The sequence below is a fragment of the Apodemus sylvaticus genome, chromosome 3, assembly GCF_947179515.1.
Source record: "Apodemus sylvaticus chromosome 3, mApoSyl1.1, whole genome shotgun sequence".
Taxonomy (NCBI): domain Eukaryota; kingdom Metazoa; phylum Chordata; class Mammalia; order Rodentia; family Muridae; genus Apodemus; species Apodemus sylvaticus.
The window spans coordinates 102,042,146-102,067,286 of NC_067474.1; the positions used below are offsets into that span (position 1 = coordinate 102,042,146).

The 25,141-nt window shown below is 39.5% G+C and overlaps 1 protein-coding gene and 1 pseudogene across 1 annotated transcript; both read right to left on the reverse strand.

Annotated features, from left to right (window-relative positions):
- Positions 1-3,268: 3,268 nt before the first annotated feature.
- LOC127679969 (interferon alpha-12-like) lies at positions 3,269-3,828 on the reverse strand (annotated as a pseudogene).
- An 18,510-nt stretch (positions 3,829-22,338) lies between these two features.
- On the reverse strand, positions 22,339-22,896 carry LOC127679970 (interferon alpha-11-like). Its single transcript, XM_052175534.1, has one exon. It carries the CDS (start codon positions 22,894-22,896, stop codon positions 22,339-22,341), a length of 558 nt encoding a protein of 185 aa, XP_052031494.1.
- Positions 22,897-25,141: the final 2,245 nt, after the last annotated feature.

Consider the following 25,141-nt stretch of genomic DNA (forward strand, 5'->3'; position numbering starts at 1 on the left):
AGCAAGAGCTAGCTTTAAAATCACATCTAATATTGCTGATGGAGGATTTCAAGAAGGACATAAATAAGTCCCTTAAAGAAATACAAGAGAACACTGGTCAACAGGTAGAAACACAAAAAATCCTCAAAGAAAGAGAAGAGAATATCAATCAAAAGGTAGAAGCGTTTAAAAAGGAAACACAAAAATCTCTTAAAGAAATATGGGACAAGTAGCAGCCCTTAAAGAGGCAATACAAAAGTCCCATAGGGAATTATGGAAGAACACGGGTCAACATGCAGAAGCCCTTAAGGGGGAATCACAAAAAAAAATCCCTGAAAGAAACAAAGGAGAACATGGGTCAACAGATAGAAGCCCTTAAAGATGAATCACAAAAATTCCTTAAAGAATTTCAGGAAAAAACAAACAAACAAACAAGTGAAGGAACTGAGCAAAACTATCCAGGATCTGAAACTGGAAATAGAATCAATGAAGAAATCACAAAGTAAGACATCTCTAAAGATAGAAAACCTTGGAAAGAATTCAGGAGCCATAGATGCAAGCATCAACAACAGAATACAAGTGATAGAAGAAAGAATCTTGCATGCTGAAGATTCCATAGAAAACATTGATTCAACAGTCAAAGAAAATGCAAAATGCAAAAAGCTTGTAACCCAAAACATCCAGGAAATCCAGGACACAATGAGAAGACCAAACCTAAGGATTATAGGTATAGATGAGAGTGAAGATTTACAATTTAAAGGGCCAACAAATATCTTCAGCAAAATTATGGAAGAAAACTTCCCTAACCTAAAGAGAGAGTTGCCCACGAACATACAAGAAGCCTACAGAACTCCAAACAGATTGGACCAGAGCAGAAATACCTCCTGTCATATAATAATCAAAACACTAAATGCACTAACAAAGAAAGAATTTTAAAAGCAGTGAGAGTAAAAGGTCAAGTAATATAAAGGCAGAACTATCAGAATTACACCAGACTTCACACCAGAGACTATCATACAAACCCTAAGAGAACATAAATGTCAGTCCAGACTATTATACCCAGAAAAACTTTCAATTACCATAGATGGAGAAAACAAGACATTCCATGGCAAAAGCAAATTTATACAATATCTTTCCACAAATCCAGCTCTGCAAAGGATAATGGGTGGAAAATACCAACACAAGGCAGCAAACTACACCATAGAAAAATCAACAAGGTAATCTTTCAACAAAACCAAAGAAGATAGATACACAACCAGAATTTCACCTTTAACTAATAAGATAACAGTAAGCTACAATCACTTTTCCTTAATATCTCTTAATACCCATGGTCTCAATTCCCCTAAAAAAAAGATAGACTAACAGACTGAATACGTAAACAGGACCCAGCATTTTGCTGCATACAAAAATCTACTTCAGTGACAAAGACAGTCACTATTTAAGAGTCAAAGGTTGGAAAACAATTTTCCGAGCAAATGGTCCCAAGAAACAAGATAGAGTGGCCATTCTTATATTGGATAAAATTGACTTTCAACCAAAAGTTGTCAAAAAAGATGAGGGATACTTCATACATTTTTAAAAAATGTGGTACAGAGCTAAACAGGAAATTTTCAACTGAGGAAACACGAATGGCTCTGAAGCATCTAAAGAAATGTTCATCATCCTTACTTATCAGGGAAATGAAAATCAAAACAAACCTGAGTTTCCAACTCACACCAGTCAGAATGGCTAAGATGAAAAACCCAAGGGACAGCAGATGCTGGAGAGGATGTGGAGGAAAAGGAACACTTCTCCATTGTTTGTGGGATTGCAAGCTGGAAATCAGTTTGGCAATTCCTCAGAAAATTAGACATAGTACTACCAGTGGACCCAGCTATAGTACTCCTGGACATATACCCAGAAGATGCTCCTACATGTAATAAGGACACATGCTCCACTATGTTCACAGCTGCCTTATTTATAATAGCCAAAAGATGGAAAGAACCTAGATTTCCTCAACAGGGGAATGGATTCAGAAAATGTGGTATATATACACAATGGAATACTATTCAGCTATTAAAAACAATTAATTCATGAAATTCTTAGGCAAAAGGATGAAACTAGAAAGTATCATCCTGAGTGAGGCAACCCAATCACAAAAGAACACACTTGGTATGCACTCACTAATAAGCGGGTATTAGCCAAAGAGCTCAAAATATAGAAGTTGCTATTCACCAAGCTCAAGAAGAAAAAGGACTTAAGTGAGGGTACTTCTTCGGTACCTCTAAGAAAGGGGACAAAATAGTCACAGGAGCAATAAGGGAGACAAAGTGTGGAGCAGAAACAAAAGTAAAGGCCACCCAGAGACTGACTGGGGATTCATCCTATAAACAGTCAACAAACCCTGACACTACTATGGACTACTCTCAGGAGGGGCCCTGCTAGAACCTTACAAATACAGAGGCAGATGCTAGCAACCAACTATTGGACTGGGCATGGGATCACCACTGGAGGAGCTGGAGGATGGTCCAGAGGAACTGAAGGAGTTTACAGCCCCATGGAAAGAACAATGATTTTGGCCACCCAGACGTCCCAAGATTTCCAGGGACTGAACTATCATCCAAGGGGCACACATGATTCCAGCCAAAAATGTGGCAGAGGAAGGCCTTGTTGGGCATCAGTAGGAGGAATGGTCCTTGGTCAGGTAAAGGCTCAACAGCGTTCTGAACAAAGGGAAACTGAGCCGGGGGGGGGGGGGGGAGGGAGTGTGTTGGGTGGTCAGGCATATAAGTGGAGGCAGGGGGAAGGAAGAGGGGGAGGGGGGAGAGCGTCTTAAGGGAGGGGGGGTTATTGGGAAAGGTTTTACCATTGGCAATGTAAATGAAGACGATATTTGATAAAAATATAAAAGAAAAAAGAAAAATATGAATGTAAACAATGTAAAAATTTTAAATAATTAAAAATGAACAAATAAGACAAGTTACATTTAGTAATGATTTATAAAAAATAACTACCAAATTATGCTACAATATGTTATATCACATAGTTAATAAGTGAATAGATAAACACGTAAATATATAAATAAATAGATAAATGAATGTGTACAAGCATGCATACATACATACATACATACATAGATACATACATACATAGAAATGAATGGGAAGAGAACAAATGTCTTTTCAGAAATATTTAGGCAAATAGTTTGAAATCCTGTCAAAATGAGTGACAGTTTTGAGATGGCAGAATCAGAGCAGTGAGGTGCAGTGTTCTAGTCCAGAAAAGTACTCTCCATACTTTGTCTCAGGACTCATTCTTTCTCCTCACTCAGCAACATGGCTGAGGAAGACAGGGATCTCCAGACTTCTTCTCTGATCACCTCCCAGGCACAGGGACTGTGTTTCTTCTCTCTCAGATAAACAGTGATTCTGTGGAAGTATTTCCTCACAGCCAGCAGGGAGTCCTGGGTCAGGGGAGGTTCCTGTACCCCAACTGGCTGCATCATACAGCCTTGTAGGTCATTGAACTGCTGGTGGAGGTCATTGCAGAGTGAGTCTAGGAGGGCTGCATCCCAAGCAGCAGATGAGTCCTTTGATGTGAAGAGGGTCAAGACCTGCTGGGTCAGCTCACTCAGGACAGGGATGGCTTGAGCCTTCTGCATCTGCTGGGCATCCACCTTCTCCTGGGGGAATCCAAAGTCCTTCCTGTCCTGCAGGCAGGAGAGAGGGGAGAGTGTCCTCATTTGTGCCAGGAGTGTCAAGACTCTCTTGTTCCTGAGGTTATGAGTCTTGGCAGGTCACATCCAAGAGGGCAGGTTGACCAGTAGTTCAACACCATCAGGACCATAAGGAAAGCACAGAGCCTAGCCATGGTGAACGTTGCCAATGCTAATGGTCTTCTGGACTGTTTTGTCCTGATCCTTCCCCTCTAGGTTTTCTGAAGACCATCCTGTGTGGATGCATCTTAAATAGGCAAACACTAGTTTTTCCTTTCTGAATGCCCTCCTCTAACTTTCCAGTTGTCCTTTCACTCTCTTTAACTCACATCTCCTGTGTCTGGGCGTTTTTCTAAACCATGCTGCTTTCATTATTGCTTCCTCTTTCACTGCTCCCTACAAAAGCTGTTTTACACTTTTTCTTTTTCTAATTTGAATTTCCATTAGCTGTTACAGCACCAATAAACTGTCTTTTTTCGAAAATTACAAATTTATTGTAAATCAAAATTTCCTGTAGAAAATTTCATAAATGTACCTAAATTTATTTTACATTTTTATTTTACTTATATTGCTTACAAAGTATTTAAATCATAATATAAGATATATTTACAAATTTCTCTCAGTTAATATACATTGAAATAAAGGTATATGTTGAAATATTTTAAAGTCCCAAAATTGGGTTCTTAATGTTGTTTTCATTAAATGTAATATAAATTCATATATATATATCACTGTATATTAGTTATATATCTAATTCTTTGGTGCCACCAGGAGGATGCAAGGTCTAAAAAGGCTTGCTGTTAAACTAGCTGAGCTGAGTGTGATTCCTAGAACCCACAGATGCAGTAGAGAACCAGCGCATGTACAGGAGCCCTCATACAACATTCACAACATTGCAGCCTTGTGCATGCGTGCTCTCTCTATCTTTCTCTCTCTCTCCCTCTGTCCCTCCCTTTTATAGACTCTCCTCTCTCTCTCTCTCTCTCTCTCTCTCTCTCTCTCTCTCTCTCTCTCTCTCTCTCACTATCTTTCTCTCTTTCACACACAATTACACATTCACAAGCTCACTCATTTGTGACAAAGGCATCTCATGTGTGCTGTGAACCTGTCTGGATTTCTCTTTGACACAATGAATTCTCCAAGTGTAAGATTCCTTCTCTGTGTTTACAGCAACTTGTCTATAATTTTTTCTTTCATTGCATGAAATATTGTTCTGATTTTTATTTTATTTGTACACGATCTTGTAGTTACCTACAACTCTGATTATGTCTTTCAAATCTTTTTCAAGCAATTCAGACTCTGATTATGTCTTTCAAATATTTTTCAAGCAATTCAGAACTTTGCTTTTCCTCTCAGAAATCTACCAGGGTCTTACACTTTCTTGACTCCAAAGCACCTGACAAAAGAAAACCCAGTTGATTTATAATCCCAACTGACCAGTTTTCACACCACAGTGTCTACTTGGAAACACTCATTTTACTACTTTTCTCTTTGTGTCATTTCACAGGGTTAAAAATCCAGCACGACTGGTCCAGCTCAATAAACTTAAGATTCAGAAACTCTGCCTTACTTATTTCATTTCCTGAAGTGAACAACACAATCTCCCTTTTTTTTTTACAAGTCAAATACCAGAATCATGATTTGTCACCTTTTTTTCCCCTAAATGTCCCAATGGCTCATACTTTTGCAAATACAAGTATTGTAAATTTTTGGAGACATAGTTAATAAATAAAATATACAATGGGGAGATAGGTGAGTCAGGAACTTTGTTGCAGGAATTGCAGCAGAATTCAGGTGTCTCAGAATCCAAGTAAAGTGCTATAGAGGAGTGTATGCCTGTTATGCTGACCCTGAAGAGGAAACATAGACATGTACCTGAAATACTGCACTAGTCAGTGTTTTCCACAGTAGTTGAATTTACAGAAATTCTTTTTTATTATCTCTATACATACATATGTAAATGTTTGTATGAAAACTATACACACACATGTATGTGTATTTGTATGTGTAAGTGTATGTGTAGGTGTAGGTGTATGGTTATGTGTTTGTCATTGTGTGGTGTTAAAATGACGTACAGGATGGGGTCCAACCAACTCAGAAAATGTCTGCCTATGAGTGTAAGTTCAAAGAATCCAGTAATTGTTCACTCGGGTGGATTTCTTAGCTGGTATTCACTATGTGCCAGATTCCCATAAAATTAGGCTCCAATGCCACTTAGAAGGAACAAACTTCTAACAAGGAAAAAGCACACAAACAGCAAAAGCATCTTTCCTTCATGTACTTACATAGACTTCCAGCAGAACGCCTGGCTCATCATAGAGCTGAGTCTTCACACCTCAAAGATCTGAATTAAAGTTGTGCCTTCCCATTTTAGAGGTCCTGATTAGAAGTGGGTGTTCCCACTTCAAGGGAAACAAAATTAGATCACAGGTGTGCGCCTACCTTTTGGGCTTTCAGTTAATTCCACATTTAGTCGGGTTGACATCCAAGAACAGCCATCACAAGCTCTCAGTCAGTCTGGCAGCAATGGTGATCCCTGGCTTAAGGGAGAGATCCTGTCAAAGAAAATGAGGTAAAAACCTGACATTGATTGACATCTGGCCCCACTAAACAGACATACAAATGTGAACACACAGCATGTGTGTACAATAGGGATTTTACAATCTAAAACATGTAGATTGTATAGCAACTATATGGTACAGTTAATTAAAATTAACTATTTATTATTCATGAAGTAGTACACAGTCTATAGCAATACTGAAAAATAAAAGAACTGGTTCAGATGTCACCAGCCTTGAACTCACACTTTATCAGAAACCTATGATGCTAAAAAGAGCATAGGATTGAAATATAAACAAACGATTGGTTTATGCAATAGAATAGAAGACCTAGCCACAATTCCTTACACTTACTGACATCTCATTTTTAGCAAAAAAAAAAAAAAGAATACAAAAGTACACACTGGAATTAAGAAATGATCTTCAACAAATGGTGCTCATCTAATTAGATGGCTGCCCCTAAAAGAATGAAAATTGATCCACATTCCTCATCCTGTCAAAAACTGAACAGCCTAGCATCAAGGACCTTGATATATGACTTGATACACTTAATATGATAATTGAGAAAGTGGTGAATAGGCTTCAACTTATCAGCAAGTGCAAAGAGTCTTAGATGTGCTGGCCTGTGCATGTGTGTGTGTGTGTGTGTGTGTGTGTGTGTGTGTGTATGGAAGACAGAGATGGGTGTCAAGTACACACAATCACTCTCTTCCTGATGCCTTCCTCACAGTGCCTCAGTGGCCTTCAAGCTCACTGATTTAGCTAGGATGTGGGCCAGATCATTAGGTGGACTTCCTCCCTTAGTTAAAATATTACTGTGTTTACAGACTTTCACTGGGCCACCGTGGCATCTCACCCTTTTTAGTTTAAAAATTGAAGAACATGTTTGGTAAGAGTCATGTGAAAGATCTGTATGACAAGAACTTCAAGACTCTGAAGAAGGAAATGGACGAAGACCTCAAAAAATGGGAAAACCTCCCATGCTCATGGATCGGTAGAATCAATATAGTTAAAATGGCCATTTTGCCAAAAGCAATATACAGATTCAATGCAATACCCATCAAAATCCCAACTCAATTCTTCACAGAGTTAGAAAGAGCAATTCTCAAATTCATCTGGAATAACAAAAAACCCAGGATAGCTAAAACTATTCTCAGCAACAAAAGAAATTCTGGGGGAATCAGTATCCCTGACCTCAAGCAATACTACAGAGCAATAGTGTTAAAAACTGCATGGTATTGGTACAGTGACAGGCAGGAGGATCAATGGAACAGGATTGAAGATCCAGAAATGAACCCACACACCTATGGCCACTTGATCCTCGACAAAGAGGCTGAAAACATCCAATGGAAAAAAGATAGCCTTTTCAACAAATGGTGCTGGTTCAACTGGAGGTCAGCATGCAGAAGAATGCGAATTGATCCATCCTTGTCTCCTTGTACTAAGCTCAAATCCAAATGGATCAAGGACCTCCACATAAAGCCAGACACTCTGAAGTTAATAGAAAATAAACTGTGGAAGACCCTTGAGGACATCGGTCCAGGGAGAAAGTTTCTGAACAGAACACCAATAGCGTATGCTCTAAGATCAAGAATTGACAAATGGGACCTCATAAAATTACAAAGTTTCTGTAAGGCAAAGGACACCATCAAGAGGACAAATCGGCAACCAACAAATTGGGAAAAGATCTTCACCAATCCTACATCAGATAGAGGGCTAATATACAATATTTATAAAGAACTCAAGAAGTTAGACTCCAGAAAACCAAACAACCCTATTAAAAAAATGGGGTACAGAGTTAAACAAAGAATTCTCACCTGAAGAACATCTGAAGAAGCATCTTAAAAAATGCTCAACTTCATTGGTCATTAGGGAAATGCAAATCAAAACAACCCTGAGATTTCACCTTACACCAGTCAGAATGGCTAAGATTAAAAATTCCGGAGATAGCATGTGTTGGAGAGGGTGTGGAGAAAGAGGAACACTCCTCCACTGCTGGTGGGGCTGCAAATTGGTACAACCACTCTGGAAAGCAATCTGGCGGTTCCTCAGAAAACTGGGCACCTCACTTCCAGAAGATCCTGCTATACCAATCCTGGGCATATACCCAGAGGATTCCCCACCATGTAATAAGTATACATGCTCTATTATGTTCATAGCAGCCCTATTTATAATTGCCAGATGCTGGAAAGAACCCAGGTATCCCTCAACAGAAGAGTGGATGCAAAAAATGTGGTATATCTACACAATGGAGTACTATTCAGCCATTAGAAACAATGAATTCATGAAATTCTTAGGCAAATGGATGGACCTAGAGAACATCATACTAAGTGAGGTAACCCAGACTCAAAAGATGAATCATGGTATACACTCACTAATAAGTGGATATTAACCTAGAAACCTGGATTACCCGAAACATAATCTACACATCAAATGAGGTACAAGAAGAAAGGAAGAGTGGCCCCTAGTTCTGGAAAGACTCAATGAAGCAGTATTCAGCAAAACCAGAACGGGGAAGTGGGAAGGGGTGGGTGGGAGGACAGGGGGAGAGAAGGGGGCTTATGGGACTTTTTGGGAGTGGGGGGGCTAGGAAAGGGGAAATCATTTGAAATGTAAATAAAAAATATACCGAATTAAAAAAAATTAAAAAAAATTAAAAAAAAATTGAAGAACATATATATCTCTTTTGGCAGTAGAGATGGAGGAAAAGACTAGTCTAAAAATGAGTGGATAAGACTTAGCTAATTTATGATCAACACAATTAGTGATAACACATTTGGAACAGTGAACCTCATAGGATTGTTCCAATCTAGTAATTATCAAATCTGTAGGTCTTCTAGTAAGTCTATAGCTATAGAGATAATCTAAATAGGATCTAATTGCCATAGGAATGTGTCTAGATTCTTGAGACCTCTTTAAATAAACTATATCAGTTGCAGCAAAGTATGAATAGTCCTGGAAACATTTTAAAATATTATCTGAGGGAGAATAGCTCACATTTAATAACTTACATATAAGCCAACTCGGTCTCATATTTCTTAATGGATATTGTTACATTTTATCTTGATCCCTATACTCCCAAAACACATGATTCTAAAGGAATAGCTTCTGATACGGTTATTATAAGCATTTCCCAAAATCTTTATTTTAATCTCTCACATAGACCTTCTATGGTATGGGGGTACTTTCACTGGAGGCATCTCATCTGGAACCTCAGAACGAAAAGTTTTATAAGCAGTGAAAAGACAACCCATAGGAACTATACCTGCTAAGTTAACATAACCAGTAAGTCTATATGTATTACAATTAATCATATGATGTAAGGAAAACAAACTCAAGAGTCTGTAGCTGCATTCGAGCAGCCACCAAATCTATATCCTCTCATTAAATTTATTTACCTGCATCCACGTAGGCAGTCTCTTCACATCCAGTGAAAGCCCATGCAGTCTTGTCTCTGTCAGCGCAGGTTGTACAGGTCGGTCTAGGATTTAGACTGTGGCGCCAGCATTCTTTGAAACGAACATATGTATATCCCCTCTCGGAGGGCATTATAGTGTTGGCCCCTTTCTCTGGTGTTGGACATTATTAGCCTTATATGAAGTTTATTATTTGCTTTAAGCTGTACTCTTAAACAACTTGAGTCTGGATTGACTTGGCCGTCGGGCCAGGGAGGGAGCCTTTGCTACTGTCTCTCTTTTTTTTTTAATTTATTGATATATTTATTTATATTTCAAATGATTTCCCCTTTTCTGGACCCCCACTCCCTGAAAGTTCCATCAGTCCCCTTCCCTCCCCCTGTTTTCCCACCCAACTCTTCCCACTTCCCTGTTATGATTTTGCTCTATACTGCTTCACTGAGTCTTTTCAGAACAAGGGGCCACTCCTCCGTTCTTCTTGTACCTCATTTGATGTGTGGATTATGTTTTGGGTATTCCAGTTTTCTAGGTTAATATCCACTTATTAGTGAGTGCATACCATGATTCACCTTTTGAGTCTGGGTTACCTCACTTAGTATGATGTTCTCCAGCTCCATCCATTTGCCTAAGAATTTCATGAATTCATTGTTTCTAATGGTTGAATAGTACTCCATTGTGTAGATATACCACATTTTTTGCATCCATTCTTCTGTTGAGGGATACCTGGGTTCTTTCCAGCATCTGGCAATTATAAATAGGGCTGCTATGAACATAGTAGAGCATGTATCCTTATTACATGGTGGGGAATCCTCTGGGTATATGCCCAGGAGTGGTATAGCAGGATCTTCTGGAAGTGAGGTGCCCAGTTTTCTGAGGAACCGCCAGACTGCTTTCCAGAGTGGTTGTACCAATTTGCAACCCCACCAGCAGTGGAGGAGTGTTCCTCTTTCTCCACACCCTCTCCATACCTGCTGTCTCCTGAATTTTTAATCTTAGCCATTCTGACTGGTGTAAGGTGAAATCTCAGGGTTGTTTTGATTTGCATTTCCCTAATGACTAATGAAGTTGAGCATTTTTAAGATGCTTCTCCACCATCTTCAGGTGAGAATTCTTTGTTTAACTCTGTACCCCATTTTTTAATAGGGTTGTTTGGTTTTCTGGAGTCTAACTTCTTGAGTTCTTTATATATATTGGATATTAGCCCTCTATCTGATGTAGGGAAGATCTTTTCCCAATTTGTTGGTTGCCGATTTGTCCTTTTGATGGTGTCCTTTGCCGTACAGAAACTTTGTAATTTTATGAGGTCCTATTTGTCAATTCTTTTTTTTTCCTTTTTTTAATTCGATATATTTTTTATTTACATTTCAAATGATTTCCCCTTTCCTAGCCCCCCCCCAGAAAGTCCCATAAGCCCCCTTCTCTCACCCTGTCCTCCCACCCACCCCTTCCCACTTCCCCGTTCTGGTTTTGCTGAATACTGCTTCACTGAGTCTTTCATGAACAAGGGGCCACTCTTCCTTTCTTCTTGTACCTCATTTGATGTGTAGATTCTGTTTTGGGTATTCCAGGTTTCTAGGTTAATATCCACTTATTAGTGAGTGCATACCATGATTCACCTTTTGAGTCTGGGTTACCTCACTTAGTATGATGTTCTCTAGGTCCATCCATTTGCCTAAGAATTTCATGAATTCATTGTTTCTAATGGCTGAATAGTACTCCATTGTGTAGATATACCACATTTTTTGCATCCACTCTTCTGTTGAGGGATACCTGGGTTCTTTCCAGCATCTGGCAATTATAAATAGGGCTGCTATGAACATAGTAGAGCATGTATCCTTATTACATGGTGGGGAATCCTCTGGGTATATGCCCAGGATTGGTATAGCAGGATCTTCTGGAAGTGAGGTGCCCAGTTTTTGGAGGAACTGCCAGACTGATTTCCAGAGTGGTTGTACCAATTTGCAGCCCCACCAGCAGTGGAGGAGTGTTCCTCTTTCTCTACATCCTCGCCAACACCTGCTGTCTCCTGAATTTTTAATCTTAGCCATTCTGACTGGTATAAGGTGAAATCTCAGGGTTGTTTTGATTTGCATTTCCCTAATGACTAATGAAGTTGAGCATTTTTTAAGATGCTTCTCCACCATCTTCAGGTGAGAATTCTTTGTTTAACTCTGTACCCCATTTTTTAATAGGGTTGTTTGGTTTTCTGGAGTCTAACTTCTTGAGTTCTTTATATATATTGGATATTAGCCCTCTATCTGATGTAGGATTGGTGAAGATCTTTTCCCAATTTGTTGGTTGCCGATTTGTCCTTTTGATGTTGTCCTTTGCCTTACAGAAACTTTGTAATTTTATGAGGTCCCATTTGTCAATTCTTGATCTTAGAGCATATGCTATTGGTGTTCTGTTCAGAAACTTTCTCCCTGTACCCATGTCCTCAAGGGTCTTCCCCAGTTTCTTTTCTATTAGCTTCAGAGTGTCTGGCCTTATGTGGAGGTCCTTGATCCATTTGGATTTGAGCTTAGTACAAGGAGACAAAGACGGATCAATTCGCATTCTTCTGTATGCTGACCTCCAGTTGAACCAGCACCATTTGTTGAAAAGGCTATCTTTTTTCCATTGGATGTTTTCAGCCCCTTTGTCGAGGATCAAGTGGCCATAGGTGTGGGGGTTTATTTCTGGATCTTCAATCCTGTTCCATTGATCCTCCTGCCTGTCACTGTACCAATACCATGCAGTTTTTAACACTATTGCTCTGTAGTATTGCTTGAGGTCAGGGATACTGATTCCCCCAGAATTTCTTTTGTTGCTGAGAATAGTTTTAGCTATCCTGGGTTTTTTGTTATTCCAGATGAATTTGAGAATTGCTCTTTCTAACTCTGTGAAGAATTGAGTTGGGATTTTAATGGGTATTGCATTGAATCTGTATATTGCTTTTGGCAAAATGGCCATTTTAACTATGTTGATCCGCTACTGTCTCTTTAAGAAAATTAAACCATCTTTTCTCTAGCCAGGCTCGCTGCAGCTTGGCTTAACTCCGCCCCCTGTATGAATTGTGGCTGAATTAAGTGATTGTCAGAAGGCTATATTTGAATTGTCTGTATGAATTTTTCAAAATATTCTCTTGGCCAGAAATTTATGCTTTGTCTTAATTAAACAGTTAGATTTTCTTGATCTATATTAGTTTAAAATTGGCTATTAGAAGCTGCTGAGGCGAAAATGCCTTGTGTGTGGGGGGAACCACACCCCTCGAGGTGGAGCTGGGGCCCATATTGGGCATAGTTGTATTTTAACCTTTATCATTTTAAAAATCATCTTAATTACAAAATATGTTAAAAATGTAGGCCTTTACCAGACTGCCCAGGAGAGGTATAGCAGGGTCCTCCGGAGAGAAGACTTTATTTTTAATCTTATTTTTTACAAGTCTAATTTCTAGGATAAGATTCACATAAAATGCCATCCCAATTTAAAAACATCTTAAAGGCCTGTATTTCCTGGGTTGCATCATGCCATGTGTTATTTAAGATGGTCACCATCTTGAACTATCGATTTTAAACTAACTTTTTGTTATCTATATTATATCTTTTAAATCATGTGTAATGGCTTATAGGCCAAAACTTAATATAGTCAAGACATGCAAAATATACTTATACCTTTAAGACTATTTATAAACAATAGAGCGATTACATGAACCTCATAAATTTAAACCAAACAATTTTTTTCCAGTTGTAATTTCGAAAGAATAAAAAGCATTTTGAACCAAAAACCATAATAGTAGAGATTTTTCTTTAGAAAAAACAACCATTAATCCATTTGTCTTAGGCCTAAGGCTGCTAGCTCCCTTTTAAAATAACTCTCTCTCTAACTATATTTGTCTCCTGGCTAAGTACGGGACACTTAGATCAGTCTCCACTCTGTAAACTGTGGCTAGATTAAAAATTAGACCTCCAGTAGATGAAGTTTTTATCCTTTATTTTTAAACATGAAACATATACAGTCATTCATACAAACACACGAATGGGACATGAACATACATGTAGACATGGTGCACCAAGGACAGACGATGATACATAAAGAGAAGCAAGCTTGTTTATGCATCCAATTATATCTATTTTCTTTCTTTTTTACTTTTTCCTTTTTAGAATTTCTTAAAGCAGCTCTTGGAGGCTGCGGACAAATGCCTATTTTTAAGCCCTTTTTCTTTTTGTCTGAATCAGGTCTTACAAGCTGTGGATATATGTCTAAAGTTCTCCCATATTAGAGAACTCTCTGATGTATTAACATTTTTCTCCTCGCTTATGAGTTCCGGACTGAGAGTGCCCCTGACTTGAAAAACTAAGCTGAGTTTTCCCCTTTCTCTTTCCCTGAAAGGGGTTGTTCTATTTTTGTAGAACTTGGATTAGCATTTATCTTTCCAATGTCTGCCCTTTTGGCAATGAGGGCAAGCTCCCGGAGGAGCACTCATATCTCTCATATCTCTTGGACATTGTCTCTGCATATGTCCTTATTTCCTACACTTATAATAAGTGAGGCTGGGGGAGTCTCTTCCTCCTCCATGTATATGTTTAACACTGGCGCTGAATTCCTGTCCTTTCAAAGCTGCAGCATAGGCTATCCCTAGAACCTTTGCTGGTGGGGCATCTATATAGGCCTTTACATAGCCCTGCATTGTTTCTTTTTTACTTAAATATTGAAAGAAGCATTCATTCCTGCTTTGACTTAGATTGCCCCATGTTATTACAAAACAGATTACTCACCGCTTAACCGATTATCCTTTATCGATGGGACTGCAGTTCCCTTAGCGAGATCCAGCCTGTACCTTGAGAAAAATGAAAGAAAATTAAAGATTACCTGTCCAATGTCCCTGTTCAGGCACCAGCTATTACAGACCGTGTGGGGGTCTGCCGTGGGGGAACCAGGGTTCCTTGGTCCAGGAAGACACAGGTCCAGTGGAAACATGACAAACTGACATGACCACAGAGGTGGTTTAAAATCTGAGTGTATTTCTCGGGTATCTTTCAAAGTCCAGTCCAGTCAATATCTCGAATTAACTATCATATACATTTGTAAAAGGCTAGCTAGGCTTTCTCGGGCAATACAGGGTATTTATCCAAAGTCCAGGGTTCATGTGACTAAACTGCTTCTTCGTCTTGGTCTCGATGTCATGCCAGCTTGGGAGCTGAAGAAAGAGGGTTTTCATGCCTAGCCTCCTGTCATTCTCATGCCTAGCCTCCTGGCGAAAATGGCGACATTATAGAACTTGAGAAGCTGTCTTGCTTGCGCTGTCTTTTAAGAGTCCTTTTGTCTAGTCTGCCAGTTGCACTCTTCTCTGTGCCATGCTTGGGGCCATCGTGGGCCCTGGGCGATCGGCTCTAATGGTTAGCTCCGGTAGCAGTCTCTAGCCTCTAGCCTGGTAAAGCTAATTGGCTGTAGCTTGATGAATTAACTAACTCATTTCTCCTCTGAGTGTCTCTCTCTTAGGTAGAGAGAATCTATTGCCTCTCTGTAAATCAAAAGTATGTATTTTCTCTGTATGTCTCTCTGACTCTCTCTCTCTCTCTCTCTCTCTCTCTCTCTCTCTCTCTCTCTCTCTCTCTCTGTGACTCAATTTAGTCTCTCTGAGTTAGTAAGTATAAACTGTATCCTGAATCACACCTGGATAAGCCAAGAAAGGTTGTTTTCCTTAAGGGCTCCCTGTGTGAGGCCTGTAACACAAAAGGCCAGTTCCTCATGAAGCTTCCCTTGCTATTCAGGTGGGCCTGAGATAGCCTGTCTGCAAGCAAAATCAAGAGTCAACAGGCTGAACTAGATTAACTTGTGGGAGAGGTAGCTAGGTACCAACTCAAATGTAAATTCTACCTTGCCCAAATACTCATCTTTCTGGCAGGGACCTCATAAGATTTTTCAGATGTAAATATCTTTAGTCTGGGCTATTGTTTGGAAACTATCTGCCATGAAAGGTAGTAGACTAGAACCTATGACTGGAATTTCTGGAATACCTTTTTTTTTTTTTTTACCATAATAGCATAAATGGTTGGAGCAAAGCAAAGTAGAATTTTTTGTTATAAGATAGATTCTAACATATCTATATTTGTTTGGTTAGGCCATGTCTCAGCTATAAGCAAATAGAAGAGTTTAAGAAATAAACTTCTAAATATATGGGGAGGTCCATTATTCCCAGAAGACATTTTTTCTTTTCCCTCTGTCTGTAAAATATCATGTTGCACTACAACAGTTAGTATTGGTCACTGTAACTCAGGAATAGTAGACAAAGAGAAGTGGATATGACCATATTCATACTCTCATTCCTGAAGCTTGGCAAACTTGGCAGTGTCCAGCTTACAGTGTTACTGTACACAGATATGTCTTCATGGACAGCTGTGTGATGCTTCCTGACTCTAAAGTCCTTTCTGTGTGAACTGGGTGTGCATTGAATCAAGTCTGTTTATGTGTGCAGGAAGGCTAGCTCAGTACTTTTTTACCTACTGCATTCTCCTGTCTCAGTCCTTTCATTTCTGTGACTTGATTTGTAGAGAGACTTTTTGAGATGCCATGCCACCTGGCAGGAACTTGATATCGACCATATGTGAAGTTCTTCTCCCAGCTTTTGAGTGGGAACTCCTGTGTTAGCCATAATGCCCTCCACTTAGGGTGGAGTGCACAGACAAAGGTGAAGGTTCTTCTTCAAGGACCTGCAGATTCCTGAAAAAAACTAGCCACTTGTGGAGCAACTGAACTGATTCTGCTGAGAAGCTTCCAGACTTTTCCCCCTGCCTATACATATTAGGAATTCTTCATTAAACATTGAGACCTTGAATAGCAGGTGTTACCTTGGTCTCCCTCTCTTTTTTGCTGCCTTCCCATACTTCCCCAGCTTCCCTTTTAGGTAACCCATTTGATGTAACTGCAGGCAGTTACATTGATTCCTAAATTTTCTTTAATAAAAACAAGTTATTTCAAAGGGGTGAAATACAATATGGCATTATGTATTTCTGATACGTGGAACTAATTGATAACATTCTTTATTATGTAACCATGAAAGTGATGAAGATTACACTAAAAATAATGACCAAAGAAACAATACAAGGAGTCATATTTGAAACATGTTTAGCTGTCACAACAATAGCCATTTATTCAGTTATTACAATCCCCAACAAAGTCTACTTCAATTACCGGATCTACAGCTCACCTTGATATCATTTGATTTTCTGCAAATACACAGATCACCAATATATGTCCATATAATGGATTTTTTTTTTTTTACTTATTCCTCTGCTCCCTGTGAGGACAGACATAGAAACACTCATGTTAGCATGTTCATCATGTGAAGAGAAAGAGACTTTTTCTCATGATCATAAAACTAAGGGGAAGAACAAAACATCAAAGAGGAATTTGTTGTAATTAACAGCTTACTCTAATGAAGGAACCGCAGTTGTAGCATTTCCTTGGCAGTTCTACTACAGATACATATTATATTCCTCTGTTCAAGTGTCCTTCTAAATTCTAAGAGACTGAGGAGCCAAGAGCCTCTGTTATCTTGAACCAAGCCTTTATAAATCACAGATCTTGTTGTCCCAATAGAAGTATGAACTAAGTTAATCTGCATCAATTAAGATTGACCATGCCTGGAACACAGATTCACATTGCACCACGTAGATGTGCCATTGTGGAGTAGGTTACCTGAACTCTTGAAGTCACAGATCAAAAGACAGTCATAATTCAGTGCATTAACTGAACTCACTGTTGCTGGCCTCAGCAGGCAGAGCAGCAGGTGAAGAATCTCTTCTGTGGGTTCAATGCTATTTACAGCATTCCTAGAGCAGGGTTGGTTGTCCCAGTTTCCCAATGCATTACCTATTGATCAATACGATGTGAGTTTGGCTGGGAATCCCTACTAAGGGGACTGCATACAGACCCCCTCCTTCTCCAGAGAACTCCGGTTATAGGAGGCCAGAGGGAAAGGATACAAGGACTTTCTATACAGACTTATCTGTCCATTGCTCAGAAGACATGACCTGCGGACCTGAGAGGATTTCCCTTCCTAAGACGAGTTTGAAGGGAATGGAATCTTCCAGACTAAAGTCAGTTCTTCTGGGGAAGGGTGTTTTAGTATGAAGGAAAGTCAGCCAGGGATCAATTCTGTAAAGAAATTGCCCACTTGTATTGTTTTTTTTTGCAGGCCAGGCCAGTAGGTGGCTCTCTTCTCTAAATTTTTCTCATAATTGAGCATTTGGTTTCCTTTTCCTTTCTCCCTTTCTTACCTTCTTTCTTCTTAATTTCTTCCTTCTTTCCTTTTCTCTTTCTTTTTTCTGTCTTCTTTTGTTTTTCATTTTTCTTTGTTGAAGCAGAAAGCATTAGGTCATTAGAAGAACATTGTTTAAGGACTAAAATTAAGAGGAAATTCTTATGCATTATAGTTTTATTCAAACCTTGAACTCCTTCATTCTGGTTTCAAGGGTGGTTATGTGATTTCAGAAAAAAACTCCAGTCATGAATCAAGATGTAATAGACAGCAGTTGTATGGTGAGCAGAGCTGGGTCATGAGGAGAGACTGAGGGGCACACTGGGGTGTCCTGCATCAGGGAGGGGGAAACAAGGACAGTGACAGTGAAAGATGGGTGTGGGACAGCAGGGAGGTACTGGGAGTCTGTCAGAGAGAAAGCTGTGTGTGCACACACATATGTACATAGATATATATAGTCTGTAGTGCTATTGTACATTATACACATAGTATATCATGTATAATATATGCATTTATCTGTAATTCCACATTCAGTTTCAGCCTAAGAAACTGATGCCTATATAATATATTTGTCAGCCATCAATATTTATTGAACACTGAATTCAGTGATTAATCTTCCATGCTCAGTGTATCTGTGGCAGAGATGTTCTGTTAATTGTGACAGACAGCAAGGGCTTTCGGTGCTTCAACTGTCTGTACTTTCCATTCATCTTTCTTCTTTCCTGAGGTGTTGGTTTGATGGTCAACATCTCCAATTCTGTTCTATTTCTTTTTTCTACTTTCCTAGAAAGTAAACACTGGTGTTGGTTTGTGGCACTGAACCAAAACTACAATCTCATTGAAGATGAAACCTGGAAAAGGAACTGAGATGTCATCTAAATGACAAAGTAGTAGCAAAATTATTAGCTACTAAGATAAAAAGGACAAGATCCAAGTCCATTAATAAGAATGCTATGAAAGTGACTATATTTTCAAGTGATCTTCAGTATCAATGAAATAAAAAACTTCCGGTAATATTTCTCTCAGAAATATCATACTTAAAATATATGTGGAGCCATGAAGATAACAAAGAAGAGCAGTGCTGTGTCCTTACTGTCACAGACCTGTTAGAGATTAGAGCTGACATCTAAGAGAGGATTCCTGCACTGGCCAGTGCTTACCACAGGAGCCTCTTGCAGTGCATGCCAATGAACAGAGAGACTCACAACTAGTCACTGAGCAGAAAACAAAGGGCTAATTTCCTGGCCTTGGGAAGAAGAAGGCCCAGAAGAATTGGAAGAGCCAGAGGCAGTGGAGGACTGCAGCAAAGCCATGTTCTCAGACACAACAGGGCAGTTATTCATGTGGACTGAGGGTGGCTATGGCTGAGTGAACAAGACCTGCTGGGAACACAAACAATGACAGGGACTGCCTGCAGTAGACTGGGGTGGAGACATCTCAGAAGCCCGCAGCAGCTCCTTGTAGAAAAGGATGGTATCTGGGACCCTGAGAACCAGAATACCCCCCCCCCCAGGTGACCCACCATCTGAAATAAGGGACTGCCCGGAGTAGGCCTGGATGGAGACATTTCAGTTGCCCTCAGCAGCTCTTTGTAGCAACAGCTGCTCCCATTTCTCCTAACCTTAACCCTGGACAATGGCTGTATCAATTTCATTTGTGCGTGAGACTATTTTTCAGTTGGCCTTGGTGTGCATAATTATTTTATTATATCTGACTTTCTTACTTCGTTCACATTCTGCTCTGGTGAATTCTGTGAAACTAGATGTTCCCTGATGTAATGATTCTTAAACAATTAAAAATTGAGGCATGGGGCACAGCACAGCACAGCACAGCAGAGTCCTAATGGCCCAGGTGCACGCTGTGTGTTCTCATCTTAGAAACAATACAATAACTGCACAATGGTAGTTCCAGATTAATGCTTGATTTGCAAAGAAAGTTTGACAAAATTATTAGAAAATGAATTAGAGCCAACATTGGGACCCCAAAGAATGAAAAAAATTATTAAAGTTGTGAAATAAGTTTTGCACAACCTTTGAGAGTGGTTCCTAGATAAACAAGTAGAGAATATGTCTTCTCTTATATTAAATCTTATATTAGTAAAACTAAGTCAAAACACTGGGACTCTTAGGAGCGTCATTGTGTGCAATGTGTAGAAGTGGAAAGCTAGGAGAACTACGGAGTTAAGGGTTAACTTGATTCTTTCTGGCCACTGCCTGGCAGCTTTGCCCATGTCATTTATCATTAGAGCTTCACAAGGAAATGTAAGTAGCTGGTCTCGGAGCTCTGATCTCTGAAGTATAATAGTTAAAGTTAAAGTTTAAATAATGATGTTTGTAATTATTATTATTTTGGTTATAGGCCTGGGAATAGAGAAGCTTGAATTTTGGGGAACAATTGTAATTCTTGATTCTTTGTGGGATGTGGTTATTCTTTTGAATTTGATTTGACAATGATTATACAATGTGTTTTTTACATGCTTTTGTAGTATCAATAAAAGACGGGGGCAAGAAGCAGACAGGAGAGCTTGTGGAGAGAATGTAGAGAGAGAGGAGTGAGCACGTGAAGAGCAATGAGAGCGAATGCGGAGAGCATGAGAAGAGCTTGTGAGGAGTGAGTGAGGAGAGAATGTGAGGTGTGTGTGAAGAGTGTGTGTGAGTGAAAGGAGAGTGCATGTGGTGTGTGTGTGAGATGTGTGTGAAGAGTGTGTGTGAGTGAAAGGAGAGTGCATGTGGTGTGTGTGTGTGAGGTGTGTGTGAACAGTGTGTGTGTGAGTGAAAGGGGAGTGCATGTGGTGTGTGTGGAGAGTGTGTGTGTGTGAAAGGAGGGTGCATGTGGTGTGTGTGTGTGTGTGTGTGTGTGTGAAGAGTGTGTGTGTGTGAGTGAAAGGAGAGTGCATGTGGTGTGTGTGTGAGATGTGTGTGAAGAGTGTGTGTGCATGAGTGAAAGGGGAACACACAGAGGTGTGTGAGAGAGTGCAAGAAAAACGCACAGGAGAAAAGCAGAGTGCGCAGGAGAATGCAGAGTGTGTGCAGCCTCGAGCTGCGAGCGAATGAGTGAGAGAGAAACAGAGCAGAGAGTGAGAAAGAAGAGAAGCTTTAAGCCTTGAAAAAATGCCTGTCAGCTTGTACCCAAAACGTAATCTGTGTATATTTATTATATGCCTTCCAGATATCCCTGCTTCCAGTTGAGAACTGATCCTGTGTCAAGGTTGGACGCTGGCAAAGATCAAGCCAGACAAAATAGCAGCTTGGAAAATGGAGGCAATTCCACCTCTACTTGAGGACTATGTCAGCTGATGGCTGCTGGGAGAAGGAGATTCAGGTATCCTCAGGGATGGGGCCCCTGAGAGCGGCTACCCATGCTAAAAGAGTTGGTACTATACCATGCACAACTAGTAGTTCAAAGAAGATGGAGCTGGAGAAGGAAGAGGAGGAGGAAGAAAAGGAGGGGAGGAGAAGGAGGAGGAGCAGCAGGAGGAGGAGGAACAGTAACAAAGAAGTAGTAGAAAATGGGAAGAGGAAAGGTCCAGGAAATAGAGCAGGAACAGTAAGTGGTGTTTCAAAGGGTTGATTTTGAAATCATTTCACTTTCTTGGTGGGATTTTTTCCCCAGGATTGGTTTTATGAGGCTATTATGAATTGGGTTAACTCCCAGGTTCTACTTGTCTTGTTTTTCTGTGCTATATAGGCAGGCTAGTCATTCTTCTTGATATGTTTTGCGTTACTGTACATGGTCTCCCTCATACTTAGACCTCAAAACAATTAAACTCATTAATGATAAGAGAAGATGATAGGTATATGAGATCAGAGAAGTCAGATCCTAAATTAATCCAGGGAAGATTTTGTCACGGTGGACTAAGGAATATGACAGGAAAAAGATTTTCTGGCTTTCTACTGTATAGTATACTGTCTGTGCATACAAAAGAATACAGCATACTATACAGAAGAAGATGAAAATATTTAGGGTTTGTCTGAATACTGTATAGTGTATGTGTCTATCTTCTCTGATATTGGAAACTGTTCATTTGTACAAATATTTATAGTGAAGGCTCTGATGTTAAAAATATTTGATAATGTTAAAGAAATACCAAATTAACTAGTCAAAAGTATCTTATAAAGCAAATTTATTTGAATACAAAATAATTTAATTGAAAATGTTAATTTGCTACATTAAAAGATATGACTGAAATATTTAACATAAATGCCTTAAATTATTAATAGCACAATAAATAGATGGATAAATAAATAAATAAATAAATAAATAAATAAGAGCAAATGGGTGCAGATACAAACATGGTTTTACATATTGAAAATAATTGCTGGATACTGCTGAAAAATAGGGAGGTTGATTGTATTCATACTGAAAGTAATGAGAGTTTTAAAAGAGAGCTTATACTGTGAGATGCAGAGTTCTAGTCCAGGGGATGTCCTCTCTACTTTGTCTCAGGACTCACTCCTCCTCACTTAGTCTTGCCAGCAACTGCTTTGAGGAAGACAGGGCTCTTGAGACTTCTACTCTGACCACTTCCCAGGCACGGGGACTGTGTTTCTTCTCTTTCAGGTACAGAGTGATCCTTTCGAAGTATTTCTTCACAGTCATCATGGAGTCTTCCTGAGTCAGGGGAGGTTCCTGCACCCCCAACTGCTGCACACAGTCTTTGAGGTCCTTGAGCTGCTGATTGAGGTTATTGCAGAATGAGTCTAGAAGGGTTGCATTCCAAGGAGCAGATGAGTCGTCTGAGCAGAAGAGGTTCAAGATCTGTTGAGTCAGATTTTGCAGTAAAGGGATGGCTTGAGCCTTCTGGATCTGCTGGGCATCCACCTTCTCCAAGGGGAATCCAAAATCCTTCCTGCCCTTCAGGGAGGCAAAAGGGGAGAGGCTCCTCATCTGTTTCAGAAGTTTCAAGTTCTTGAGGTTCTGAGTCTGAGGCAGGTCACATCCTAGAGAGCAGGTTGACCAATAGGTCATCACTATCAGGACCATGAGGAAAGGACAGAGCCTGGCCATTGTGGGTCTTGCAGATGCTGATGGCTCTCTGGGCTCTGTGTTTGAGTCTTCTCCTCTAGGTTTTCTGACAAGCCTGCTGTGTGCATCTATCTTAAATAGGGGCAAACACAAGTTTCCCCTTTCTGAATTCCCTCCCCCTGCTTCCCAATTCTCTTTTCACTTTCTTTACCTCACTCTCTGCTGTGTCTGGGCATTTTTTTCTCAAGAGTTTGGGTTCCATCATTGCTTTCTCTTTCACTGCTGCCCTCAGAAAGCTACTCTACAGGGTTTCTCTTTAAATTACACTTAAATTGTCATTAACCACTATTCCACAGATATAGAGTCTCTGTCTGAAATTTACGCATCTATTGGAAACAGAAAATTTCTTCTATTTTATTTAAAAGTTATTGTAATTCATTTTACAATTATTTTTATTTATATAATTTACATAAACATTTGTGTTAAAAGGTAAAGTGTTCTGAAAAAACGTTTCTAAAGAAGTATTGTTGGGGCATGGAAGGGGCACTGCACAGTTTAATCAAGAAGAGGCAGGCAGGTATCTGAGATCAAGGCCAGCCCAGTCTACAGAGCAAGTTCCTGACAGAACTATGCAGAGAAAACCCTGTCTCTACAAAACCCATACTGATGTAATGGTATACTTCAATTTTTCAATTGTTTAAAGGCTAAAAATTAATTTATTTTCTGTATATCACCTCCACTAACTATAATATTAATTTTCATAAAAGGTTTACTATGCCATCACTGTATATTAGCTATTTATCTGGTGATTTTCATGGCATCTTGAGGGTTGTATGTGAAAAAGCTTTAGGTTCAAGCTTGATATGCTGGGTTTGATTTCTGGAACACAGGGATGCAGTAGACAAGCAAGGCCTGGAAGGTGGCCTCTGGCCATCACATTCATAACTAGGCAAGCTTGTGCCTGCATACTCACTCTCTGTGTGCTACTCTGTCTCAGTAGGTGTCTGCCTCTCATTCTCTCTCTCTCTCTTTCTCTCTCTCTCTCTCCCTCACACAAACACACACACACACACACACATATTTACACACACTCACTCATCATGCTTATGAATACACAGACCGACTCTTAAAGAAAGTTGCACAGAAATATACAAACACACTCACACAATACACACATACCTGTAACCCACACACACATACTCACATACAGAGATAAGCATTCTCACACACAAATGCACACATGCTCACACTCATAAACAAACATACACAGAGATACACAAATAAACATTCTCACATGTTTATGCACAAACATACTCACACACAGACATACACAAAAATATCTACACATATACAAACCCAGATATACATCCATACACTCACTTACAAACTCATAAATACACACATTCCCACAATACTTATACATATATAAAAAACCTCCCCATTCATACACACACACATATTCTCTCATATAGGACAGTTTTCAACATATTAACAAACACTAGACAAACATTTAAACACACATACACATACATTTACCAATTTCTCCATAAACATATGCCATCATTTAAACAAACACTCACACATACACACATGCAAAAGATCCCACACATTCTCCCAAATTCTCACAAATCTTTGCAAACACAGTCACATTCCACCATAATACTACACATATAAACTCATACACACACTCATGAACAGACATATACATGTAGATCCTCATACAAAATCACATGTATACATACCCAAACACACACACACAAACAAACACACACATACAGGCACACATGCAGTTAAATACAAACACACTGAGTGCAGACAGACACATGGACACACATGCACATTTACTCACGTAGATAAATGCATGCAGCTACACATACACACATGCACACAGACAGACATTCACACACATATACAAGAGTAATAAGGTATTTAAAATATCAAAGCTTAAATTTTCATTTATTTTGTCTTATAACCTTAGACCATTAACACCATGGATTTCTGAATTCATTGCATAGTGGGAAGACCATATGTCTCAAAAAACTTTGCTCATTTCGTGCTTCCCAAGAGGCAGACTGGGAAAGTGTGTCCTTAAGATGGATCGATCCCCTAACCATCAGCCTCACTACCTAATGGTCCTCTCATCTGAAATAGCCAATGGGTTTACATTGTAAAGTTTATTCCTGGAGGATAAAATGAAGGCGTCAGTGCCCTGTGAACCAACTTCCCTGAGTGCCAACCTTGAACAGTTCAACCCCAGTGACATTTTGCATCCAAACCAAAACATAGA